This window comes from Nicrophorus vespilloides, unplaced genomic scaffold (assembly GCF_001412225.1).
Source record: "Nicrophorus vespilloides isolate i.1.1-1 unplaced genomic scaffold, Nicve_v1.0, whole genome shotgun sequence".
NCBI classification, from domain to species: domain Eukaryota; kingdom Metazoa; phylum Arthropoda; class Insecta; order Coleoptera; family Silphidae; genus Nicrophorus; species Nicrophorus vespilloides.
In genome coordinates, this window is record NW_017098071.1 from 20,995 (window position 1) to 47,074 (window position 26,080).

The 26,080-nt window shown below is 31.2% G+C and overlaps 1 protein-coding gene across 8 annotated transcripts; it reads right to left on the bottom strand.

Annotated features, from left to right (window-relative positions):
- Positions 1 to 1,635: 1,635 nt before the first annotated feature.
- Positions 1,636 to 25,839, bottom strand: LOC108561606 (phosphatidylinositol-binding clathrin assembly protein LAP-like). 8 transcript variants are annotated; one of them, XM_017919619.1, is made up of 15 exons: positions 25,462 to 25,839; positions 9,033 to 9,175; positions 6,585 to 6,660; positions 6,310 to 6,330; positions 5,821 to 5,920; positions 5,551 to 5,762; positions 5,382 to 5,488; positions 5,193 to 5,323; positions 4,857 to 4,971; positions 4,499 to 4,805; positions 4,349 to 4,447; positions 3,626 to 4,045; positions 3,270 to 3,465; positions 3,035 to 3,206; positions 1,636 to 2,696 (listed from the first exon to the last, which is right to left on the bottom strand). In XM_017919619.1, exons 1-15 carry the CDS (start codon positions 25,601 to 25,603, stop codon positions 2,595 to 2,597), a joined length of 2,343 nt encoding a protein of 780 aa, XP_017775108.1. In that variant the 5' UTR covers positions 25,604 to 25,839; the 3' UTR covers positions 1,636 to 2,594. The 8 variants fall into 8 exon arrangements, with proteins under 8 accessions (XP_017775108.1, XP_017775106.1, XP_017775113.1 ...); XM_017919617.1 differs by having other exon boundaries at positions 4,857 to 5,019; XM_017919624.1 differs by lacking the exon at positions 6,310 to 6,330.
- Positions 25,840 to 26,080: the final 241 nt, after the last annotated feature.

Consider the following 26,080-nt stretch of genomic DNA (forward strand, 5'->3'; position numbering starts at 1 on the left):
AGCCATATGAAAAGGTTATTAATAATTGATTATGAAATGAAATAATTAATGTTGTCTCCTTTCATAGTTTTACATTATATGAAATAAATATTATATATTATAAAATATGAATCCAAGTCCCAATATTTATTATTTTTTTCAATATTTTGTACTTAAACGAAATCTTTCAACATACAGCAATGACTCACACGGCTTTGATCAATCATGATTCGTTTTGAAAATTTCAAAATAAATTAAATTTCAATTCAACAAAATTGTACAAATATTTTTTTTTACATAAATGATTGGTTTTGCCTATATACAGTCAACTCTCTTTGATTTTTATGTAAAAAATCTGTCTAGATGATGAGGATAACATAAAATATTGTCTTTTTGTTTAATAAATTACAAACATAACTTTCTATATGTACAATAAATTCCAATATATATGTACGTTTTCAATTCATTCATTCAGTTACTACTTCCTTATTGTCATTCCATTTAAACAACAACAAAAAATGCAACTTTCTCTCTCCAGCAATTAAATCTATAATCACATATACTAATTATATACTTTTACAACTCTTCATTCATACCCATACACCATTAAAACATTACATGGAAAATGTGAATATATTAAAAAAAGGCAAACGAAAATATTACATTCTAGCACAAACATTTCTAAAATTGCAATTTTTATTATCTTTCTTAGAAAATTAAAAAAATCACCGCAAATGTATAAGAAGATATGAATCTCATGTATTTTATTTCACATTAGATCCATAATTTCTGTTAGCCTTATTCAATCTATTCTATAAAATTAAAAGTTTGCAACTACAGGAATAAATAAGACATCATTAGATACTGAACAGTGGAACCTCGCATAACAAACATTTCGCTTAACGAGCAAAATAAATTGTAAAAAAATGACTCGCTTAACGAACGACGTCTCGCATAACAAGTGACGATGAGAAGAGAAATCCCTGATTGTGCACCTGCCATATTATCTGTATTTTTGAATATATTTTACTATACGAGTAAAAATCCGGAAATTTTGGAACGGATTAAACACGTTAAGAGAGTTTCCACTGTATTTTAAATTAATATTGAAATATTCTCGCAAAAAACTATTTATAACTGAAATTATACATATCAATATATTTTAAATAAATATGACATTTATTTACATATGATTTAAATTGTAATTTAGCAGTGAAACTCAGACAAATCTTTTTGTTTTGTGAAAGTATACAAGCAGTATAAATTAGTGCAATAAACATAATTATTAATAAAATTGATTGTACGATTGATCCAAAAGGCTGGTTGAAACGATCAATAAACTATGTAAATTATTGAATAATTTAAAATATGTGTTAGAGTCAATAGTGTTGGACTTCACTAAGGCAGATTTAAGACGATTTATTGAGTTGTATTATCTTTTGAACTATTGATTGTGGAAAAAATAAATAATAAAGACGTTGTAGAGTCGTTATAAAATAATAATTTATTAACTTTATTTTTGAAATAATATGGTACACTGAATATAGAGCAAATATACCAATCACTATATACTATATACAAATATATTATGCTAAATATCAATTAATTAATAATAATACTAAAAAATAGAAAATGAAAATAGTACACAAATATAGTGAATAAACATAATAATAATAATCGCAGCGTTATCCTCCTCTGATCGTTTATTAATATTCGCATCAAGATATTACAATTATAATAATGATGATGATTACGATAAGATAAACAATGTGTCCACCACGTTGATTGTTTATCAATTCATTTACGTTCTCCTCTCATTTTAAATATATACAAAAATAGCTATGCAATAAATCTTCAAACTCCATGTGCATATTTATTCAGTATTGAAGATACACGTATATAACAAAATAATTTCATATGGCGTAGAACAAAAACGAGAATAAGGCCAAAAACAAAACACAGTTTGTGTGGCGTAAATAAACGTTTTCAATATTATACTACTTCATGTACGAATATAAATAATTTCCATGTTTCCATCACAATTAAGTAGATATCATATTTATTGTCGTACTTGTTTAATTTCTTTAATATAGATATATTGTTTCTTCTCATATATATTTTTTTTAAACAAATTTACTTCCCCCAGATTACATGATATGTAATATTGTAACATAATTTCAGCACCGTGCTTCCATAAAAAATAAACATCAATTCCCCGGAAGCAAGGTGAGCAAAATAAATGATTATCCTTTAGAACGGTTACATATGCAACACCATTGACACACTTGCAATTGACATATACTTCAAAAAATAAGTGCTAGTTGATTACTTATGTTGGCCAAGAAACATAATAAACATTAAGAAATAATCGAATTTTATAAATGAAACTTGATATAAGAAAAAGAAAATAGTATTGTATATGATTGTACCCATGTCTTTTTACTGGTTCGAGATACGAGACTTTGAAGCAGAGGGACATACACGATTTGTTTTTCTCTATCTGTCTTTGTAGCACACCTCAATATATACAAAACAAAATTAAAAATAGAAACAAACATCATTCGTGCCCTTTACATTAAATATCCAATAGATGATTTTGCTTAAGATTTTACGAATTATTGGAAAAGTAAGGATTGCTGAGGGCTCATCGGGCTTGCCCTAGCTGGCATCCCTTGTCTGGGTGGTAACATGGGATTGTTTACCATTTGATGCATACCCTAAAACAAACAAAAATATTAGATTCAATACTTCATAGACTATTTTAAAGAACTTCTATCTATCCGTATTTCGCAAATTACTTATCAAGTAACTTGGTCTACATAATAAAAGTAAATTTTCTTCTTTTATAATATTATTATGTTATTGATTATGTTTGTTTAAATATAAGTTGAAACGCATTCGTGAAACGAAATGAATCGTGTAAAGTAAGCGTTAAAAAATTTGTAAACAGCTATTAAACTTTGTGTTGCGTGTCTGAAGTAAATTTAAAATTGTGCCAAATCTGAGAACGGAATCTTTCGACTCAATGAAAACCCATGGATTATAAATATATTACCATTATTGGTTGCATGGCTGCAAACATATTCGGCTGACCCAATGGTTGTTGCGTGGCTGCCATCGACTGGTTCATTGGTTTATAACCGGCGCAAGTAGTGGCGGAAATATGCTGAGGTGTCCAGTTGCCACCTACTTTTGAACCGTTCTTCGGTGAATTCCATTGTATCTCCCTATTTAATATCAACGATTATAATATTACTTAGTCTTGGATGGTAGCTTGAATGGTAACTCACTTGACTGGAACTTGTCTACTGTTTATGGACAAATTTTCAGCGAGTGACGCTAAGCTGGACTCCAAATCGCCGGTAAGTAAGGCACTGGAGGACTGGCTATTTGAGTTACCGATGTTCGTCGCATTGTTGTTGGATGATTGTCCGTCTTGTTTAGAGGTCGGCTGTAAAACTCCACCTAGTGCATCAAAACCCGAATCTAGAATCAGCCATAGAACAAACGAAAACCACAGGTGAACCCAATACCGCAAACATAAACCTCTGCAATGCGACAACCAACAAACAACACACCGAACGCATTAACAAACAACAAACAACACATCGATTAATGAAACATACCAAAGAACGAATGAAATTACCAATGGTTTGTGAAATAATAGGCAGATCTTCACTGGCAGTGAGCATAGTAGTAGTAGTAGAAGTAGTAGTAGAGCTAGTTTCTGGGGAGCAAGAGATCTTTGCGGGAGGATCGGGAGTGACGGGAAGCTTTAGTACCGGAGGCGGTGGTCTCGGTGGCCTGTCTTTGACGCTACTCCCGGAATTCCGTCTATCTAGATTCAAACTTTGGTTAACTCTAAGTTTATCATCAGATTTAACGTCAGCCTCGTTACTTGGCGTTAAATTCAAGTTCTCGATAGTGGAATCCTTCTGGAAGTAACTAATCACCTCTTGCAAAGGCTTCGACCGGGTCGGGGAATCGTTATCTAGCATGAGGGACGGTTCGGTATCTTCTACCAGGAAAGGATTGAAAGACTGGGGTGTATTAGTGCCTTCAGCAGCTTGCACAAAACAATGAACAGAAATTAATTACAAAGAATGAAACAAAACGTAATTAGTACACATATAAAATCAATGAATCATGAAACGATTTTATGCCCCGCCGCTCCACCGATTGATTCAACTGATAGAGAACAGCACGTGTTCATTGATTAAAAATTGAATTTCTCAATTTCGCTGGGCGTGGCATAAAATATTGATGGACACTGGCGCTAATAGTGTGCACATTAATTAGCATGCGACGTACGTGTGATGATAATCATGTATGAGAAACAAGCGGAAACAAGCACCCAGTGCACACTTACTTTTAACATCGGGATTACCGAAAACTGATTGGAAGCTGCTTTCCGAGACGAAAGTTCCGTTTTGCGCCGTCTGCTGAATAGTACTTGCCGTTGAATAGCCTGCAAATAACTCCACTCAATTAATGTCCATTCGTAGACTGAAATAATTACCATTTCCATTTGTGACCCATGCGTTGACATTATTGGGCTGCTGTTGCATCATCGCCGGCAGTTGGAATGCGTTCATGGGATTCGTTGTTGTTGGCTGTGCAAATGCATCGGCGAATGGATTGTTCAATTGCAGTAGATCGTCCGATGGCCTCGCTTGATTTTGCACTGCTTGAGTTTCAGAAACGAAGAGATCCAAAGCCGGCGATGCTGGAATTTTGGGTGTAGCAACCGATGAGTTGCTTCCGTTGCTACTAGCATAAAACGGATTGTTCATCGTGATGGAATTTGTCGGAGAATGAACTTTTGTCTAAAAGAATATCAAATTTAAAACACAATATTATTAAGCAAACGGTAATACCTTGAACTGATTCATAGCAGCCTCTTCTTCCGCCAAAACCTGCAACTTCAAATTCTCATCGATGCCGTTTTGAGTATCGAAGCGTCCGTTTGCCACGATCGTTCCAAAACTGGAGCTAGTGGAAGATAGAGCTGTTACAGCTGATCGGACATTCTTCTGATTGCTACAGTGGTTGCATTGTTTTTTATGCGTAGGATTAAATTATTGGGAAGGCGACGTGTGTTAAAAAAGAGGTGGGAATAAAGAAAGAAAAACAAAAAGAAAATTAAATCAAATTGTAAAAAATAAAATAAACCAAAAACAATATGTAATTGGGTGCAGAGGGTGGTGATATACCTTTGTGAGGGAGTGCTCGAAGCCGACGATTTCTTGCCCTCTAGAGCGGCCAGGTGTTGCTCCAGCGCTTCCAAAAGACTACTGGGCACTTTCGTGAGATCCGGAATATCTCCTTTATCGATGCCGACATTCTGAAAGAGCACTCAAATAGATTACATGTATCCACACATCACCCACTCTCCCACTCACTTCTGCAACTTTAAGGAACTCCCCTACACGATCCATCCGTATCAGGAATTTCTTGTAGATCTCCAAAGCCTCTCTGCCCTGTTTCTTATTCATATCGAAGAATTTTTCTTTAAAACCATAACTTTTAGAAAAAAATGCACACACTAACTTTGTTTTGTTTGAAACGTACCTAATAAATTAATAATACCATTGTTGTAGCACGCGAAGAGTCTAATTAAATCCCTAAAGAGCAGTACAAAGCACATGTATATAACGCCATTGGTCAGGTCATTTAGGGAGCAGTCAAACTCGAGCAGCGAGTCCAATTGGGTTTGAAGCACAGGCAGTGTCTTCAGTAATTTATCTGTGTTCATTGTCCTCAGCATACCATCCTCGTTGTTGCTGAGAAATGAGTTAATATAATATTAAAAAAAGAACTGAATCAGTTATGCAACTTTACCTTCGCTTCTTGCAAAAATCGAACGCAACAGTCCTGTACGACATGGCCTTGGCGTTCAAATATTTCGCATATCTTCGGATGAACGGCGACATATCGTACCCTATAAACCATTAAGAATCTAATCAATTCGACTTCATTAAATTTATATGGAAATTAAGCTCTAAATAACAACCTAAACAATCCCTTAAACCAGGCAAAAGAAAAAGCTAAACAGTCTTAAAAAAAACAACATGCGATCTTTGTTAAGTTTTGAAAGTAAATCAAGAACTATAGTTCTCTGTATTGATGATAAAGGTTTCAGAAAGATCGAATCTTGTTATCAATTAACTAACTGAATTCCAAACGGCAACGTTATGAATTTCAATCAGTTAATGGAAACTAGACTACAAAATTCATATATCATTTATGCGACAACCGCAACCCAACAAAATGTTTTGCTAGAACCAATATGACTACAAAGCATGGGGGTGGCAAAACTTAGTTACTCACCGGTTCTAACACTCAGCATCCCTTTGAAACAAAAAAAAGAATATGTAATAAATATACCATGGGTTATAAGAATCGGTGTTGTTAATGCGTTATGGATTAGTTTCGTATAGAAGCAAAGTTTACTCGTTAGTTTTGGCTTTAGAAATAACTTTGTTAATTACTGTTTGGACACCATCAATTACGACCAGTTATTAGTTGGCAGAACGAATTTCGTTTAAATCCACTTCAGGTAAAAGTAAACAGACTCCGCGTTAATTCATTTCGTCTATATTTACCTTGCACTCCACTTTTGTCCAGATAACTGCTCAGTTGAAAACTACTGTTGCTCGATGCCAAATATTGTGTGAACCTCTGAAAATAAAACATCGTTAAATAACTCATTTACAGTTGCACGAAAACTTATACAACAATATATATATACATATATCAATAAATCGCAAGTTTAGACAGGAACCGAATTTACCCATCCAATTATTATCCGTTATAAATATTGCTTAACTTTTATTATTGCTTATATTTTATTTTAATATCATTTAACTAGACAATACTTTGGTACTCAATAAAATACGCATAATATTATTTTCATCAAAATCCCTTTGTATCAGTTGACTTTTTTGAAATTATATATATTTATTTTCTTTTTTCTAATTCAGTATAGGTTGTTTTTGTACGACTGGTGCAATAAACATTATTATTAGTATTTTTATCAATAGCCGTTTGTAACAGATAATCTTTTGTTTTACTATTATTATTGTTGTGAATAATTATGTTTAATTTTGTTTTTGACTGTTACAATAAAGATTATTATTATTATTATTTAATACTCAATAAAACAATTGAAAAATTAATGACAATTTAATAAACATTAGAAAATTAAAAAAAAAGGATAAATTTAAAAAATCGTTTCATTGACATTGAGAAAACTTAATTTTATTTTATTATTCGTAAATAAAAGTTCTCTCTCCATCAAATAGAATAACAAACTGCAAGAGATAACGTTTTATTTATATAATTACACGTATTCGAATATGTAATAAATTACATGGTGTTTACACGTTGTAATCTTTTACAATTATTAAGCAAATAATCAGGCCAATTAAAATCACCATCTTGCACTTTCAGTTCCCCACTGAGCCAATAACATAAAAAGAGTAACATCGAAAGGACGTATGCTGATTTCTTTTCACAAAATTTATGTCATTTATACACACAGAAAGTGGTGTATAATTGCAGTATCCTTGAAATGGGATTATTTATTAAACACATTTTTAATCATTCAAATGCGTAATCGAAGTTCTAATAAAATATATATCAGTGTAGTAATAACTGCAATATGAATAAAAAATATATAATAATAATAACAATTGCACACACCTGATGAAGGTGACTTGACAATAATAGAGAAGTATTTCTATTTTATAAATTTGCATTAAGAAATATTCTAGATTTAATCGACTGTGAAGAATTATTTGCAGTTTTGATGTGTACTACGATTAACTATTACTAAATACATCTCTTGTCTATTTTAACATCGTCAAACTAAATAATTTAGAATTTGCAAATAAATTAATGGAATTAAAGTAGCAGTGTAACCTAAGGTAAGGAATAATAATATATTCCAATCAATCTGGGCTGAAATACTCAATAGATTCAATGTTATATAACAATGTACATAATTAAGAAAACTGGTTTCGTTGAAACAATATTAAGTTTTGCTTCTACTTAATTACCGGTTCCAAGTATTTAGAAGGAACTGCAATTTTATATAAATTTTACTTAAATAGTCATATTAATCATGCGAATTAATCAATAGATAATCATTAAAATTCGCATATATTTAATGATTTAATTGATATTCATGGAATGTAGTATCTTCTGGTTCAAATGGTAATTAGTTTGATTATATTTAATTATAGGAAATATAATTCACGTTTCTCACAAATAGTAAAAAGTAATTATTTTGTTACATAATTTACCCGAATACATAATTAAAACTAATTCGTTTGGAATGTTTTAAGTACTTCGACGTGAATGCATGTAAAATGACATTAAGAACATTAGCATTATGTGTACCGGAAAATTTTTAGAAAGAGGATTATTTACGTTAAAGCATATTACAGTTCCTTTGTTAAATAACTACACGATTTGTGTTGCATAAATGTCAGCGTAGTGAGCACATAATATCTTAGGTACAGTCGATAATTGTTCTAAATTCAACAGGTTCGAATCTATATTATTCTTACAATTATTTCAAATACGTTATTTACATAACAAATTGAAAATGTACAATAATATTATCTCCAAAAAATCAATACACGATTCCAAAAGTGTTCAGATATGAAGAAAATGAATAAATTGAATCAAAATATATAATAGTCTGTTGTAAACTTAGTATAGGGCACATAAGTGCGTCTGTTGATGGATTTACTTTTACAACTGCAATTGCGAAAGAGGAGGAAACAGCCAATGGCTTCTATCCTATTATTAGAGAATTCGCATTTGTTTGATTTTCGCTCTGTAAACCATGTAATATCAAGTCCCGTGTTGTGTAGTATGTATTTTGTGCCACATAAGGAGAAAGTAACGTTTTATATAACTCAGATTATTCATTCCAAGGACGCGGCTTGAAAATGAAATGGCATTAATGACCAGACGAGTTCTTTAGTCTTTCCGAGTTGGCGAACGAGACGTTGGCGATGATGTGGTAATGATGATGCTTTTACCTCGTTTCCATAGCACATCATGTGGTGTGCAGTGATAAGCGCCTTGTAGACCACCACCCAATTGCCGTTCTGGGATCTCTCTATTAATAAATTCGCTAATTGCGGTATGGAAACGTTCGGCTCGTTTGTGCACTGCACCAAATCTGAAACAAAAACATAAATCGTCATGAATATATGTTAAATCGAAAACAGTCGTTGCTCCTTAATTAGGGAACACTTTATGGAGTTTGTGTGTGAATGTGCGCTGTGTTATTAACGGGCTCCAGTGAAGTGTAACCCGATGAAAAGGCCCGACATCCAAGGGTCCGACTAAACGAGTCATCCTTTTGTATGTGTGCGTGTGAGAGTCTTTTTCAAGAGCATCCTCATGCTTGAATTGCCGTTGACTCATGTTGCCATAGCCCGAATGTGCCACCTCTTTCATCTTACCTTTCCGCAGTCGTCGCCGTTGCGTCACAAACCTGCCTCCTCCTTTTTGCCCTCGAATAAGTAGAAGTGACCGGAAAATGAGTCACTTCTGTAATATTCAATTTACATTTCGATTTCCAAAAGAAATGCAGGATTATAAAAAATTTCCACTTTTATTAGTTAAAAAAATCATCAACATCGAATCGAAACTTAAGAGGAAATAATCATTAGTATTCGAGTGCGTCAACGGAAAATTGTTTTTTCTTTTCTTTGTTCAACAGTGGACTTGGAATATCTATACTATTTTTACATTTCGAATTCTAAGTCCCGTTTATAGTTATCAAGTCTTAGTCCACGCTTTATAAAATACGTTGCCAATACATTATTATAAATTAATAATAAATTAGAACTCAACATTCCTCATTTGAATTTAATTACAATAAAAGTATTATTTTGTATCACTCGTATAAATCCATTCATTTTGTATAAATTACAATTTATAAGTTAGCTAGTTTTCTTCTTCAGCAATTTTATGCGAACATTCACAATTGAGTTTGTTCTTATAGGAAACCGATCACCGCTAATCGTTACAACTTTACTTAACTTTCAAATTTTGAAATTACATCACTAGATTTTTTTCATTACATACCGAAATAATGCGTGTTCATATTCATGTTTTTTAGTAAATCTTCTAATTTGTTATCTATTGAATCTGCTTGGAGAATTGTTTGAATTGTCTTATTTCAATTAAAACGTCGTTGCATTATTCAAGAAACTGTTTAATTATAATCTCCGTAAAAAACTTAATCCCGTGCAAAAGGAAATCCCCGGTTGCGAATCTAGAATCACGATATGTATGATGACCTTTTTATATTTTTAACATTTTTCTTCTGGTTAATTCTGAAATACTACAGGTCGATGACATTAATTTCTCACTTCCGCAGTAAATTCTTTATTTACATGAGAATATCATAACTCGTATTTATGTCTATACAACTTTATTTTTATCGTACATATTAATTAATTATTAATTATATTAATATAATTTTATTTTGCTATTAATTAATTTTATAGTGTTTCCATACCTAAATCTGTATTTTTCAAAAAGATTTCTATATGTGAGAAATTTGTAAATAAATAATTACTGTTGATATGTTTGTTTCTTTTTATTCATTTATTGATTGTTTATGTTTAGATAGTTCAAACGTTAATCTAAAAGTATTTTCCAATTATAAAAGTTCGTGAGAAGTTCACTCACTAATCTAAGTTTGAAGAGCAAACTTCAACTATCGTAAAGAATGTCCATCATTCATAGTAATTAACCTTCCACTCATTCCTCTGCAAAGAAGACTTTAATTAAACAATTAATGTAATAAATTTCGTCGATTATCTACTTCAAAGACATATATCAAAATATTTCATAGTTTTACAATAAATTACTTTAATAACTTATCATTCGCATGAACATTTTTAGTGGTATATTGATTTTGTAAAACTGAAAGCTTCATTGGTATTATTGAGTTCTATTAAACCGTTAAATATCTCATGGCTTATAAATAATAAGCGAGAGCACATTTTCTCTTTCTCAATTGTCTCGTGCACAAAACTATCGTAAATAGATTTAATCGAAATAGAAATTTCCATTACAGCATACACTGTATTTCTAAAAATAGCATTTAAGCTTTTCCAATAACCAATCGTTAATTTTGATGTCACGTTGCATGCATTTGGATAATGCTAAAAGATATTTGTACTTTGCTCTTTACCGCGTTGGTAACAGATCCGTGCGATGAACTAAAGTGTAGTTTTAATGATGAAAGTTTAATTACTAGTCCTTTCTAATTGCGAACCGAAAGTTAAGCAACAAAATGGGATCGCAGATGGATTTTGCGGATTCATTAACACCTAGTTCGAAAGTGCAGAAATGTAATCTATTAGTTGCTCACAGAAGTTCGTTCATTATAAATGGTCCCATCTGTGTACTTGATTCGTTAATTGGTAAGTCCATAACAACTGTAATCTAGTCTCACAATAACTTGATTTATGAGTTAAATATAAGTTTCTACCAATTTTCGATGACCTCACGAGTCAAGAGGACTTTGATGAGAGACCAGAACAATCTCGCATCCGTTTCAGCTGACATATGGAAAAAAAAATGCAAACACACAGTGTAGCTCTCTGTATTTACTTCTATAATTCTATCTTATTGCGATTGGATAATATAACGAAATGTTTTAGTTGTTTAACTGGGAATGTCGCAACGCATCGATATGAATATGATTAATGCACGTGCTACCAAGTGGACGTCTTAATTGGTGAAATGCATGCGAAGTAAATTGTTATTATTACAGTTTTTTTTTGTTCGTATCGAACTCATTTTGTGTACTTTTCCATCGCCTAGCAATTGTTATCGCCTTTTGTTTGAAGCCACATTGCTAACCACTTATCACCATAGAGACTATCCACCCACAGAAAATGATACTCCCTCGGCCAGCTTGCGGATTGCGATATAAGAATTTAAAAAAGGAAACAACTTAGGATTAATACATTGAATTATGTATGAATCCTTTGTATTAAATCTAAAGTGATTAAGAGAAACAATTGAAGAAATAATTTGTTATGCTTAAAAATTAAAACGTAAGCTAATCTGCATGAATAAAAAACACATATACTACTAATGATTCATTTAAACCAGATGACCCATTAATCATAGTTGCAAAACATATTTTGGGTAATCATATTATAGATTCTGCAAGATGTAGATGTAGAAATTGTGATATTGAACTTGGAAATGCAGTCATCAGTGAGTGTCTTGTCGCATGCATACTTACACGAAATCGTGAACCATCGTACGTGATCCTAATAAATAAGAGGAAAAGAACAACAGTTTGTTTTTACTCATCCACGGATTATCCGGAATGGCAATTGTTCTTCTTGTTCATTCGAATCCACGTCGTCTAATACTTATGCGAGACCACAGAAAACAATCTGCATGACTCTTACTCACTTCAAGAATCCCATTCTTAAGACTACTTCAAAGCGAAATTGAAAAAAAAAAACAAAGTCCGAATTAATAACGAAATTAATATGCAACGATTAGCGTATTGTTACTGCATCGAATTCCATTTACAAAAAACAATCTGCATGACCCTTACTCGCTATGGGAATCATATTGCTAAGACTACCTCACAATAAAAATAACAAGGTAATAACGAAATTCATATCCGACAATTAGCGTATTATTCCTGCATCGAGTTCCATTTACCGTAATTTGCATACGTCGTCTCGCGTAAGTTCAAGGCTTCAGCTGAACGTTTCTTTCAATGTTTTTTGCATAATTAATACACTGAATGAATCATTTAATGTGTTTCGATTGTTGCTCGGAGCCATGTTATGAACATCAATCAGTTTCAATATTGATCGGGATCCATGCCGAAACTGTGTCAAGTGGGACATGGACCCAATGAGAGTTGACCCACAAAAACAAATACACCAACAATTACATGAGATTGATAAGTAATAATAATGGTTTAATTGTCGTGTGTCAGGAGTCAGATGAGTCAGGCTTTCACGAAAATAACCGCAGTTTATTTGCTTTTCTGAGTACATGGCAACTGTAATTATTTTGTTTATGCAGTTGCGATTTGTATATTGTTTGTTGTAAAAACGTTACAGCTACTCGGATCGCCTTCAGCGAGGTTCAACAAAGATAATTCGCATTGCGAAAATTTGTAATTAAATTTGATTAAAATTAATTAAGAAACATCACATGATTAAAACAGATAGTTATCTGTGAGGAAAGGTGTAACCTTATTGATAAACTCGTGTCGCATGTCGTCGGGTATAAAATTAATAAAACCGGTTTTTTTTTTCTCTCATATTCCACACTATACGACAGTTGCATAATGAACAATGTCGATTATCTATCCCTGACCTGTTTGTTTTAAATTTGTACGTTTATGTACTTGGATTACAAACTTTATCAATCTGCGCTGAAATTCGTAAATTAATATTGTACGTGGTTGTAAGCAACTTGGGATAGGCTGGGCTCGGTGCAGTATATTTTATGCGCACAGGGAATCTGTGTCATTCCAAATATATAATTGTCCCCATTGTCTCGTTCATACCAGTCCCATAATTTCCAATTAACATCTATTAATAGATTTAAATCAATCGATATTCCATGATGTCCGATGGCGAAAGCAATTCATATATTTAATGCATGTTTATTATTAATATCGAGTCAAACGCATTAGGCAAATTATTCCACTAGGGTTTCGTATTACATCGATGTTTCTCCGAATCAATAACGATTTTATCAGTTTATATGTTTGTTTACCTCGACAAGTGTGTTTTTCGACAAATACGGAATCCATATGTAGCGTGTAATCTTTGCGTTATTTTCCATATGCGCCAAAATCGAAAACAATAATACGACGAACATGACTACATTAAACAAAGAAAAATAAAAAAACTATTTCAAACTTGTAAAATTTGTAATTATTCCTATAATTGTCGAAATTGTTTTTAATATAAATTAAATAATATCATGAAAAATACAAAAATGTTTTGATAGTTCAATGATTTACTTTGTAAAACTATCAGTGGTGACTCTGCCTTACAGCTGCCTTTATTAATAGACTTTCGGTCACAAGGATTATCCATTCAGGGAAATTCTACCATTTTCCAACCACCTGTCTACACAAGCTGCTGGTCTTCCGTTCGATATTCCTATTACAATCTTTAACTTAGTAACATTCACTTTATCGTATACTGTACCTTGAGCTTATTAACTTTCAGTAACTTTACCATAATCATTTATCACATATCTCAATACTTCGTTATAAAGTTATTGTACTAAAATAGTTTATCTATACGTGACAAACTTAGAGATACAATAACTATTCAATTATCAATCAGATTCAATAGTATTAGCAAAGGCAAAAATATAGTAACATTTTTCTTTAAAAAAATAGATTCAAATATTATTTTATTATTGCAAATCAATTTAAATCAATTATATAATTATTATTATTCAAATAAAATTCAAAATAAAAATGAATATAATAAAAATATTTCCACTCATTATCAATAATTAATATGTACATCAGATGCATCAATCAAATGATATAATTCTGGTATTTCCACTCCTGGTATTGCGAAATTCACCAAAATAGCAATAACATTATTTAGATAAGTAAAATTGAGTCATGATATAAATATACTATTATATAAATAATATTTGTATCATGGAATTTAAATCTCTGCGCAATAGAAATTATATATACAATGAAAATAAAGTTGCTACTTTTGCTGAATAAGATATAAAAAGATCTAGTTAAAACGCATTGTAAGTGCAAATTAGTATGTAATGTAACAAAATAAAAATAAAAATATTTAAAATGTAATGTATAAAAATACACAATCTAGAAGGTATTAAAAGTATATATTTTATAAAATTATTGTTTTTATCAAAACATTATTATTGATATTCAAAATATAATCCTAATTTATTCGTTAATATATTAATGGTAAAAAACAATATAAAATTAAAAATGTAAAAGTTTTCCATATCAGATATGTAAAATTTAGTAAGAATTTGAGTAGAACAAATAATGTGAAATAGATATCATATATTTTAAGTTTATTGGATAAGTTCTACACGATGGAACAAACGCAACCATATAGACTATTTTCGTCAAAACCAAAAAAGAAACTCGACACCGGCCCACGCCATGTTCAGTGAAAACACACAGCATGAGTTCGATTACATGTAAGACAACTGATTCGTAATGCCATGGACCAAAACCAGCTTTCACTTTTTCAATGTATGTGTGTGTATGTTGTTGTATGGAAGAGATTCGGAATGGATCGAGCAAAATATTTGAAGAAATTGCATAAAATACTATAGTCTAGTAAAAAAAAGACGTGGTCATCCTCGAAATCAATTAAATGCTAATTTAAAATATATGTCTACGAAATTGAAAATGCAACAGCGTCTGAAAGCGCCGTTTGCATGGTAAATACCAAAACTTTATATTAGAATTTACATAATTCAATTAAGATACGGCTCCAAGTGCCGGCGAAAGTTTCACAATCAAGTGAACTTTTGCACGAACAGCTCAAGTTATTAATGCAAAAGCCCGTCGTACGGCATAAACCCAATGCATGCGCGCAGTCAAAGTTCATGGGTATGACTGTCCATCAGGTATTTGAACTTCTTCAAGGACGCTAAATTCATGCGGAATGCAATATAATCCAAAGCAAATGGTATTACGACGATTAGTAGGGAAATATTAGCGGAACGGTCGTAAAATTAAATTATGATATTTTTTTTGCTGACTCCGTGCTCCATTTGCATGGAAAAAGTGAATTCTAGGACGCTTTATTTTTAGTGCCAGTTTCATTAGGGTGGCTCCGACAAATATTAAAATTCCTGAGTGTCACTTGGCCCTGTCTGAGCGCTTTTAAAAATACACCACTCGCATCCGACGATTCTATATCCCACACAATGCAGCACATCCTTCCGTTTGAATATTCCGAGATAAAATTCTATACTAGATCGTTTCCTCTATACGTTATTTAAAAAAAAATAACGCAAACATTTCCACGTGAGCTGGCACGACTTTGAGGAAGATGTTTACGCCACGCGGGTCTTCTTCTCTGCGACTTGCATAACCAGTTAGTCGCTTCTACAACTCTCGCTTGCACTTTTACCTGTGTGCATACGCTTAGAACCTGGTGTATCAGTGTGAGTACGGTGTATATGCCTGATGCCGTTCCTTAGAACTAGGTTACAGAACAGAAATCACGTTATATGAATAGCTCCGTTCACATGCCTTATTATACACAACATCTTCCACGTTATTATAAACAGGAAGAAACCTTCATTCAGCCAACCCGCCGTTCGAATTTGCAAACCAAAACAATCAAGTTGTTGCGCAACAGTACTTCTTCTTTGCGTGCAAGTGGTAACTTTCAAGATGCGAGTAGATCATTATCTTTAGCAACGTTTCAAAAGGCAATCATATGGAATCGAAACAAACCGCGCTGGTTTCGCAATTAAACCGAAACACGGGGTTCTATAAATAAATGCATCGACGTGTTTCGGGAGGATGAAATTGCGCCAATCGGTACGCGTTTTAATTAAATTCTAAACTGTTGTCGCTGCTGCCTGTTGGACACGAACATCCAGCATCCAGTTTTAATTAAAAGCAATTCAGAGAGCACACGTAGCTGATGATGATGATTGCTATGACATTGCGGAAGTGGTTTCGCTGGGTGGATGCGTCAACCCATTTCCCTTGCATCAGGTTTTCAAAGATGCAGCAGCCAGTTGGTTCCCACCATTTGCATAGAATGGCCGATTAATAACGAGGGATATACAACGTGCATTATTATTATTATACACCTGTATGTCATTGACCTAATCATACGAAAATGAGATATTATCAACGCTCACTCTCATAGATTTCCGATGGGGACTAGAGAAAACATAATAAAACAATACCAACAGTTTGCACTTTTAATTTACGACCTTCGCTCAGGGAACGATGTTGCGGTTCACGTGACGCTTATGCATACACAAAATATATGTTGGCCATAAAACAAATTGGGTTTAATTGAGGCTAAAACCACACAACATAAGTGCAAGTGCAAAATCGATAGTTCCATGCGAACGATTACAATCTGTAGCATAATATATCAATTACCATCAAAGATTTCCTTTCACCGACAAACAAAATTGGTAAACTTTTCCATTATTTCAGTTTGCAAACTGGTTTTCTATAATGAAGCTACTAAATTTTAAAATGCTATTTATAAGTATTATCTATTATTTTAAAATAACAAATATACTCGTTTTTATATTACATTGTGAATAATGTGAATGTACATAATATTAACAAAAAATCGGTGTTTCGATTAAATAAAACTGAAAAAAAAACATATAAAATAAGCATGTAATTAATTATCGGTAGCTTAGTAATGAATACCGCAATAAATAATCATGATAATACGTTATTTTCAGAATTGAATTTATTTCTCGCCACATGGCAGGTTGTCAGATAATAAATCAGTATTAAATGTGCCAAAATATCCATTAAGTATTTGGTCTGCAAACTGCGCATTCACTTTGAAAAACGATGATCTGTCTTATTTTTTTATTTTCGAATCGCGATTATTAAACAATTGCTATATTGCAATTTTCATTTTGATATAGTCGACAGGAAATTTCAATCGATAAACGTTTCCTTTAAATACATGTTAGCAATAACAATTTTATATTTGTTAGTATTATTTTCTCTAAGATTTTAACGAACCAACAAAAATCAAAAGCAATCATTACACTTGGCAACAAATGAAACTTAGATGACTTTGTAAATAACCATATAAAGTTCACAAATTAAGATCTATTGATAATGAAATGGATAACATGAGAAAGCTGAAGAGAAAAAGATGTTATATCTCGTTGTTCTTTTAGAAATAAAAACATTGACGAACCCTTTTAATATTAACAGAGCAAATACAATTTCCTAGAATCTAGACTTCAAATTTGCTTAATATTACATAAATGATTGATATTATTTTAGAAGAATATATTAAAACTTCTCCAACAAACAAAAAATATCTATTAAATTGTGTCATTTAAAAAATCAGTTCACACTTTACAAATTGCCACTTAATGAAAGATGTATATAATTAAATTAATTATTTGATAAGTAATTATTTTGTGTTTATAACATCACATATAATCTAAAAAAACAATAAAAATTTATGACAAATTAAAATAATAATTTAACAAGGAAATTCATTTCTATAATTTAACATTGAAAACTCAATTTCAAGTGTATTATAATAATACAAAATAAAGGATGTCATAATTCGACACATTAGATTAGCGCGAAAGGTCATCAACAAAACGGTTCTTCAGCCTCTGTATTAAAAAGCAGCACATATTATTTTAAAAAATAATAATTTTCTAAAACGAATGGAAAATATGAACTTCCTCAAAATCTACAACATAATTTAAAATAAAACTAATTTCTACATACAAAAAAATGATTAAAAGGTGAATATACAAATGAAAATATTATAATTTGACTAAACTAATTTTTCCATAGATTCACAAAAATCAAATACAATTGAAAGTGATGATTCAATTGAAAAGGCTACAAATGTGCGGTAGCCAACAATCCTGAATTTGATGTCCTTGGACATTTTTTTTTTAATTCCATTGAAATCGAACCATGGCCAGCTGGCTATTTTTAAAATAATGTGCCCACTATGCATTTGAAATAAGTTAGCACTCCAAATCGAGAATCAAGAATGAAATATTGTAGTTATAAATTAGAAGTAGGTTGATATAAATAAGACTATATCACTAATTGTTTATTATTTTCATTTAATAATTCCTAAGGTCACGTTAATTAGGGTAATACTTCACAGTAAGTAATTGTCAAAGCTTGGTTGAGCGAAATACAAAAGCAGACAATGCTGGTATAATCAGTAAAACTCGCAATTGTTTGTACATAAATGTAACACGAGTTATTTAGCTATGCATAATAAGTATAATGATGGCAAAATAAAAATGTTATTTGGTATTTGTTATTACTGAAACGTTAACAAAATAAGTATATAAAATAAAGCAAACATAATTAATTTCTCACATAAAGAAAAAGAAACCATGTAATTATGTTGTGTTATATAATATCAACAAAAAAAAGTATAGTTTGTCCTACATTTAATAAACGATTTGGGTTACACAATTATCATGTTAGAAGCAGTAGGCGACATTTATCTACGAAATACGCCTTTCTTTCGCTGCGTACTTACACGCTGCAATTCCGTACTGTTTGCTTTTATTTATTTATTTACATTTAGGTGGAGCTTCCTTTTTTTGCCACCTATTTACGTCCAAAATAGTTGTCACTTGGAAATTTTTGGCATGTGCGCCAGACAACAATCGCCTATTTATACAATCAAACACGTGAAGTTCAATGCTATTCATCTCATTGAAGATCGATTCTCTAAATAAACAAATAGAATTCCACATGTTTCTGTACGTCTGCAGTCCACTTATCGTTCGTACTTGTGCACTGTATAATTCGAAAATACAATCGAGCTTCCGGAATCGTTGGTCGATAAGATACGCCCCATGTCTTTTATGGAACAGCGGAATAAGTATCTTATTGACAAGTAGAGGCGATATAACAGCAGATAGTTTATTTCCTCTATGATAATTTTCACTTTCACTGGTTAATACTACTGTAATCCAATTTCCAACGCAAGTTTCGTTCACATATAACAAACAAATATCAACGAACAAAGTGTTAAAACTAAAAAAATAAGTAAATTGTCCTACATCGATCGCACATTTAAACTAGTTTTATAATAAACGTTCAGATAGTTTGCACCTTTAGGAATAAATTAATTCCAATCAATATTACGTAACTCAAAAATTCGTAATATCAGAACGCGGTGAATAAACGCGTGCACATGAAAGTAATGCTTATTGGGATTTAAAACAGGTATTTTATATGTCAGATATTAGTAAACTAGAAACATGTGTCAGAGTTGTCTCTGTTTATAATTTTCGAATGGGTAGGTTCCACTTTAGAATCATTTTTTATGTTGTTTGTAAATAATTTATCTTATATCAAGTATTTTTAAAAAGTTGTTTAAGTTAAAAATATAATAATCAAAACATTTATGACTAATAGAATATATAAAAGAAGCCGCAGTTTTATATAGATAGAGAAGCTTATTTTGAAATGATGGTAGTAATTATTTACTCAACAATTCCTCGAATTATTCATATAAACCATACTCAACAGTCAATAACAATTGAACGAAAACATATTATTATCTCATTTTATCATTAGTGCAGATACGATCAAAAGTCTGATTATAAAGAGAACATACCGAGTTAACATATGTTCAATTCGATTGTTTTCTAAAATTAATATGTAATAAACATGTTTTGTTTTAAAAGTTCATATAACCAGTTTGTTACAACCAAAAAAGCAGCAGACGTTTAAAAAATATTTAAAATATACTAAAAATATATTGGTATTGTGAAAATAACGTTTTCGAATATTTTGAAAAGTTTTTTCAAGGCAATATTTTGAAATTTCTTAGATACATTTTGAACAATTCGACAAATCTTTTGCAAAATTTGTTATTGTATCAAGTAAACATATGGATGTTTTGAACTTATAAAGGAGCAAAACAAATTACTGTTTTTTTGTTTGTTTTAAAAGTAATTTGTTTGAACGTCTGCTAAATTTGTTTGTTGTTCGACATACACCAAGCTATTATTATTGCTGTTGTTTTCTGTTGCCAATTACAAACCTCGTTGATACTTTAATATTAATAATAAGCTCTTTAAAAACCACTTATTTCGCTTGTTCTGTACGTAATTTTACTTAATTCAGTTCAATTATTACAAAATATAAGTTTTGCGTTTGCATATAATTCACAGAAAATAGTACAAAATGTTTATAAAGTTTCTTCAAGGAAGTGTTTTCATAAATTGGCAACGTTTATTAATATTCAGCACAATCTCTAAGCTCAATGTAAACGTAGCAATATTGTATTTTTCTCTATAAAAATGATTAAGTTGTAATCCCAGCTACACGCGCACAAAAATTCCGACATTGACTATTCATCAGATTTAATCCCGGATATATTGATTTCTTGCAGAGAAAATATATTAAAAACTGAGATGGAAAACTCACGAGGAAATGTATCAACTTAAATTGAATATCGATGTCGAAATTACAAACTTTTACTTGACTGACCTTGATGGAACGCAGAAATTGAAAAAAAAATTATAACATTCACATGCTTATTTCTCCGGTACTATAATCATTTAAATAATATATTTCTACTAAATAATATAGATTTGCAACATGACCTCATTCAGCTATTTGTGTTATGTGAAAATGACAAAATCGTCTTCAGTCGTAGAGAAGAGCACATTACTTAACTCTGGTAATTTTATCAATTATTAAGTATTCTAATTTAAGACGATTTTACGATTATTTTAAATAATAAACTCTTATAATCAAAACATTTTGTTAATGATAATTAATTAGTAACATTCGAAAACTGATACTTCGTATTTTTTTATTGATTAACATTATTTAGATTATAATCCATTATAGTGTTAATTTACAATGCATTAATTAAACTATAAATAATTTGTAAGCTTATAAAGTAATCAATAAATGGACTTTTATTATAAGGCATACACTTCTGAAACATGCTGCATGCACGCAGTTAAAACAATGTTGCTTTTATTTTATTTATTTTTTTTATTATAAATTGTTTATTTCAATTCGAATAAAAAATAGGTAATTGATTCAACGAAGTTATAATTGTCTGTTAATTTATCTTATACATAAAAAAGTTTTAATACCAAAGGAAACAGAGCTACATAAAACTAATAAATCGATTTCTACCCCCGAGGGAACAAAAATTATATTACTTACTTCTTAAGTATTTTATGATAAAGTATATTGAATTACGGACTGAAGCGAAATGAAGATGGATCTATAGTACTTAGTAGGAGTTATAGTAGATTATAACTAAAAGTGACATGGATTTTCTAGTCAAACTTCAAGAAATACAGAAGTATAGAAATTTTCAAAAGCAGTGCCACCCACAATGTACTGTTTTGGGTTCAACTTTAGAAAATATTGCAATTCTGATAATGTTAGTGCACACGAAAAAGTAATAATTGAATCAACAGCACCGAAGACTGTTTTCTTAGCAAAAACCTAATACAACCCAATAAATTGCGATTTCACAAGTGATCACAACAATGGAATAAGATATTTTGATATTCATATAATCAAAATACAAAAAAACTAATATACATTTCATACATTTGCATATTCATATGTATACTACATATGCAGATATTTATTTTATTAAGTATTATAGGATACAGCAAATAAGTTAAGAGATGTAACAGTTAAGAGGATACTGTTATTTAGTAGAAGTATTTCATGTTACGAAAATAATATATTCTACGAATTGTGAAGACGTAATGCAAAATCACAACATGAATATTTATAAAACATTAACGGAAGAGTCTGGTCATTATCATTCGATTCATATATTCATCCAAAAACAAGATCGTCACCGGATTCCATAAACAAATATATTATGCATTGGTGGTAGAGGTTTTTGACGTTCTTTTTTTTGTGAAAAACCAGTTTTCAGGTCTTTCTTTCAGTCTGGCGGCTTCTTTTTTTCGCCCTGACCCCAATATTACATTGCGACACAATAAGTCCAGTTTCGCAATCACCCTTCGTCGTCCGAAAGATGGAAAGAGATAGGCGAAGAGCCGTCGGAATCCTCGACCATAGAAGAATAAGAGGGGTCGTCATCGTGTCCGCGCAATTCTCGCATCTCAGTCAAATGACTGAAATACACACCTCGTTTAACAATGCTGAGAGAATACAGTATTATTATTGCAGGAACGCGAAATTCAGTAACACTCAATAAAGCACATTTCGTGTGAATGTACGAAATTAAACAGCGATTTTATCGCTACAGCGAACATTGTGTAACGAGTATTTACTACAATTGGATTACGTCGCCATAATATTCGTTAATTCAGGTTGAATAAAACAATTCACTTAACCAAGTTGTATGAAATTCAATTGACAATATATAGAATTACTGAATACATCCAAAATACATTCAGAAGAATTATAAACAATAAATCCAAATCAAATCTGAATATTTATAAAATTACAATATTAATTAAGATTTTCTTTAAAAATGTATGCAATAGTGATGTAATTACATATTTTAAAATATACATATTAGTACAAATACGCTATAATACAAAAGTTCTTGTATCAATCACACAAAATGACTATAGATTATATATGTAAGTGGTCGTAAATTAAATACTTTGTGATATATTATTCAATTTTTAACTCAACATCATGACCTATAGAATGTCTCATTGAGTTTACTGCAACGTGTTGCCTAGTACATAATAACGATAAAAACGCGTAAACCGTGCAACACCAATAAAATCTATATCTAAGTAACTTATGATTCACCAAACATTCAAATAAAACAAAATATTCATTATGACCAACTTATATTTCCTTAAAACCTATATAAATTTTAATAAAATAAGTGAAAGTTAAGAAGCGTATATCATAAATAGTTCAGGTCAAATTGAAGTCCTATAAGAAAAAATTGAAGAGACTGAGAATTAGGAGAGAAAATTCCAAAATAAATAGCTCTACATATACATACTGTCTAGTAGAATAACGTACAATTGTTAAACTTTTAATACAATTTTCTACAGAAATCTGAAAGACCACATAATTGAGCAATATTTTTGTCGAAAATTACTCCCATATTGTCTCACTCACAATGATACAAAAGCACAAACTTCCTACTGTCCCCAATAATTTTAACGAAAATGAGGTCACTGAAATCAATATCTCAAACGAACATTTTGTAAGTTTGAGAAACACTGCCTCCAAGTAACACATTCACTCTATTCTCACAAATACAACAGCCATTATTCAAATACAACTAGCAGTTTTTCAATTTAAAAATAGGATTCAATAATACAAATGTAATATTAATGATTCAAAAGTCCAACTGAGTAGAAAATCAAGTGTAAAGTACAACATTTAAAAACATTGTGTGAAAATCAGTAAGCACTCATTTCAGAAAATACAGAAGGAAAGTTATGATAAGTATAAATAGATTATAATTACGTTTATTTTTTATTTTCATAATAATTTTATAAAATGAATTAAATAATTGTAGTAAGTACTAATAATATAGAAAATTTCAAATCAATTCAAAATGCGTTATAGTAAATAATGAATAATTTGTTTAATTATTATATATAAAAATGTATAATTGATATTTTAGTAAATCTAAAATATAAAAAACTGAAAATTACTTTCACAATTATTTATTCTATTTTAATTCCTTTAGTTTTCATAGATTAATTAAATAACGTAGTGAATATTTAATAAATTATATATGCATTTTGAAGATTAAGGAAATTGTATTTGACTGAAAAAGTTATTATTACATAAATATCGTAGCAATGATACGTGTCGTTTCCTGTGAGTAATTCATGGAATATTTATATATCTGGATTTCTGTGAAACGAGCAATAATTGCTAGGAGCATAAAACGCACACTCGTAAAGTGGCGCTTCGATTTTTACATTTCTTTTTCGTTCCTCTCAGTTACAATCTCCACCCCATTTCCATTTTATTCAAATTTTTATAGATTACATGGATGTAATGAAATTAAGTTACACTCAAAAGGCCTCGCTCTGAATCTGCCTGATATTATGTATCTCGGAGTGCGTGTGAGAGTGTGCATGTATGCAATCGTCACATGTTCGTTGCATAAACATTAAGTATTATGTAGAAGCATTTTATATGCGTCTATTAAAAAAAAAACGTAATTGGATTCGGAATTATTTCTAACTGATAATACTCTTAAATTACTTTTATCTAACGAGAGATTGCGCAGTTCAGTAATCTCCATATCGTAATTGCAAGAAGAAGCAAAAATCATGATGACATCAATTGGCATCAATTCTTTGAATTTTGATTACCTGCAATGTATAGATATGAAGAAATCTTGTTAAAGTTAATAGTTTCAAAATGTTATGATTGTACAAAATCTAATGATATCTAGAAGTTTTACATCTCTTGATGTTTAATTGAATTACTATAGCAAATTAATTCAATAATATATATAGACAACAACTGTAATGTGTTTGCTCTGATAGGAGTGCTATCTTTGGGATGAGAATGCCAATATTTGTATTTGGGCGCGCGTAAAGGAATCCACCTGTTTCCAAGTGAGAGAGTAGAACAGGTAGTGTGGGATGCGCCGTTGATTACAGCGAGAGAGCAACACGTTGGGGGTCGCTTCTAATTTCAGATGCTTTGTTTACAGCGAAACCTAAACACTTTCATGAAATATATATAAATGTATACTAGGAACTCACAGTCTAAATGCTTGTTCTTGGGGCCAATCATCTCCTCGGTGGTAGCCTTGCAAACGGACTTGGCTAATCCCTGACCGGCTATGCTATGTCGGGCTGCTAAAAGCCTATCGTTTATAGTCTGTCCTGCCAATCTTCCAGCCATTTTTGAGCACTCGTCGACTATTACTTCCTGGGTACACTAATTTCCTCTCCTCCGTTCACACCCAACGACACGTCAACCAGGATCACTTCAAATTTTCTAGACTCGACGATGTTCTCTTATTTTTTTTCGTTGCTATCGGTACAACAAAACTACTTTGAAAAAAGCACCAAAAATTCAACTCCCCTGCCGATGCTCCACGACCACTGACAGATTTCTGACTGACAAATTCCTTGCCTTGCGTTCACAATTCCATCGCCCCTCTCACTTGCGTCAGACACATCCACCTATTGCCTTACACAACGAAGTTAGTCCCAAACCACATTCGAATTATTTGAAATCTTTAAATATATTAATTAATACTAATATTCGCTGTTACTTGTCTTAGATACTATACCTCTTTTAAATAATATATCATGTTAAACAACAACATCAACCTCACCAGATGAAACATTCCAATAGGATTCTTCTTATCCAATA

Excerpts from the sequence above, each read along its gene's own strand:
- LOC108561606 (XM_017919617.1), bottom strand. The coding sequence starts at position 25,603 with ATGGCTGGAAGATTGGCAGGACAGACTATAAACGATAGGCTTTTAGCA. Across the intron at positions 5,489-5,550 it reads TGGTATTATTAATTTATTAG|AAAAATTCTTCGATATGAAT; the intron begins GTACGTTTCAAA and ends ATGGTTTTAAAG. Across the intron at positions 5,324-5,381 it reads AGTTCCTTAAAGTTGCAGAA|AATGTCGGCATCGATAAAGG; the intron begins GTGAGTGGGAGA and ends GTGCTCTTTCAG.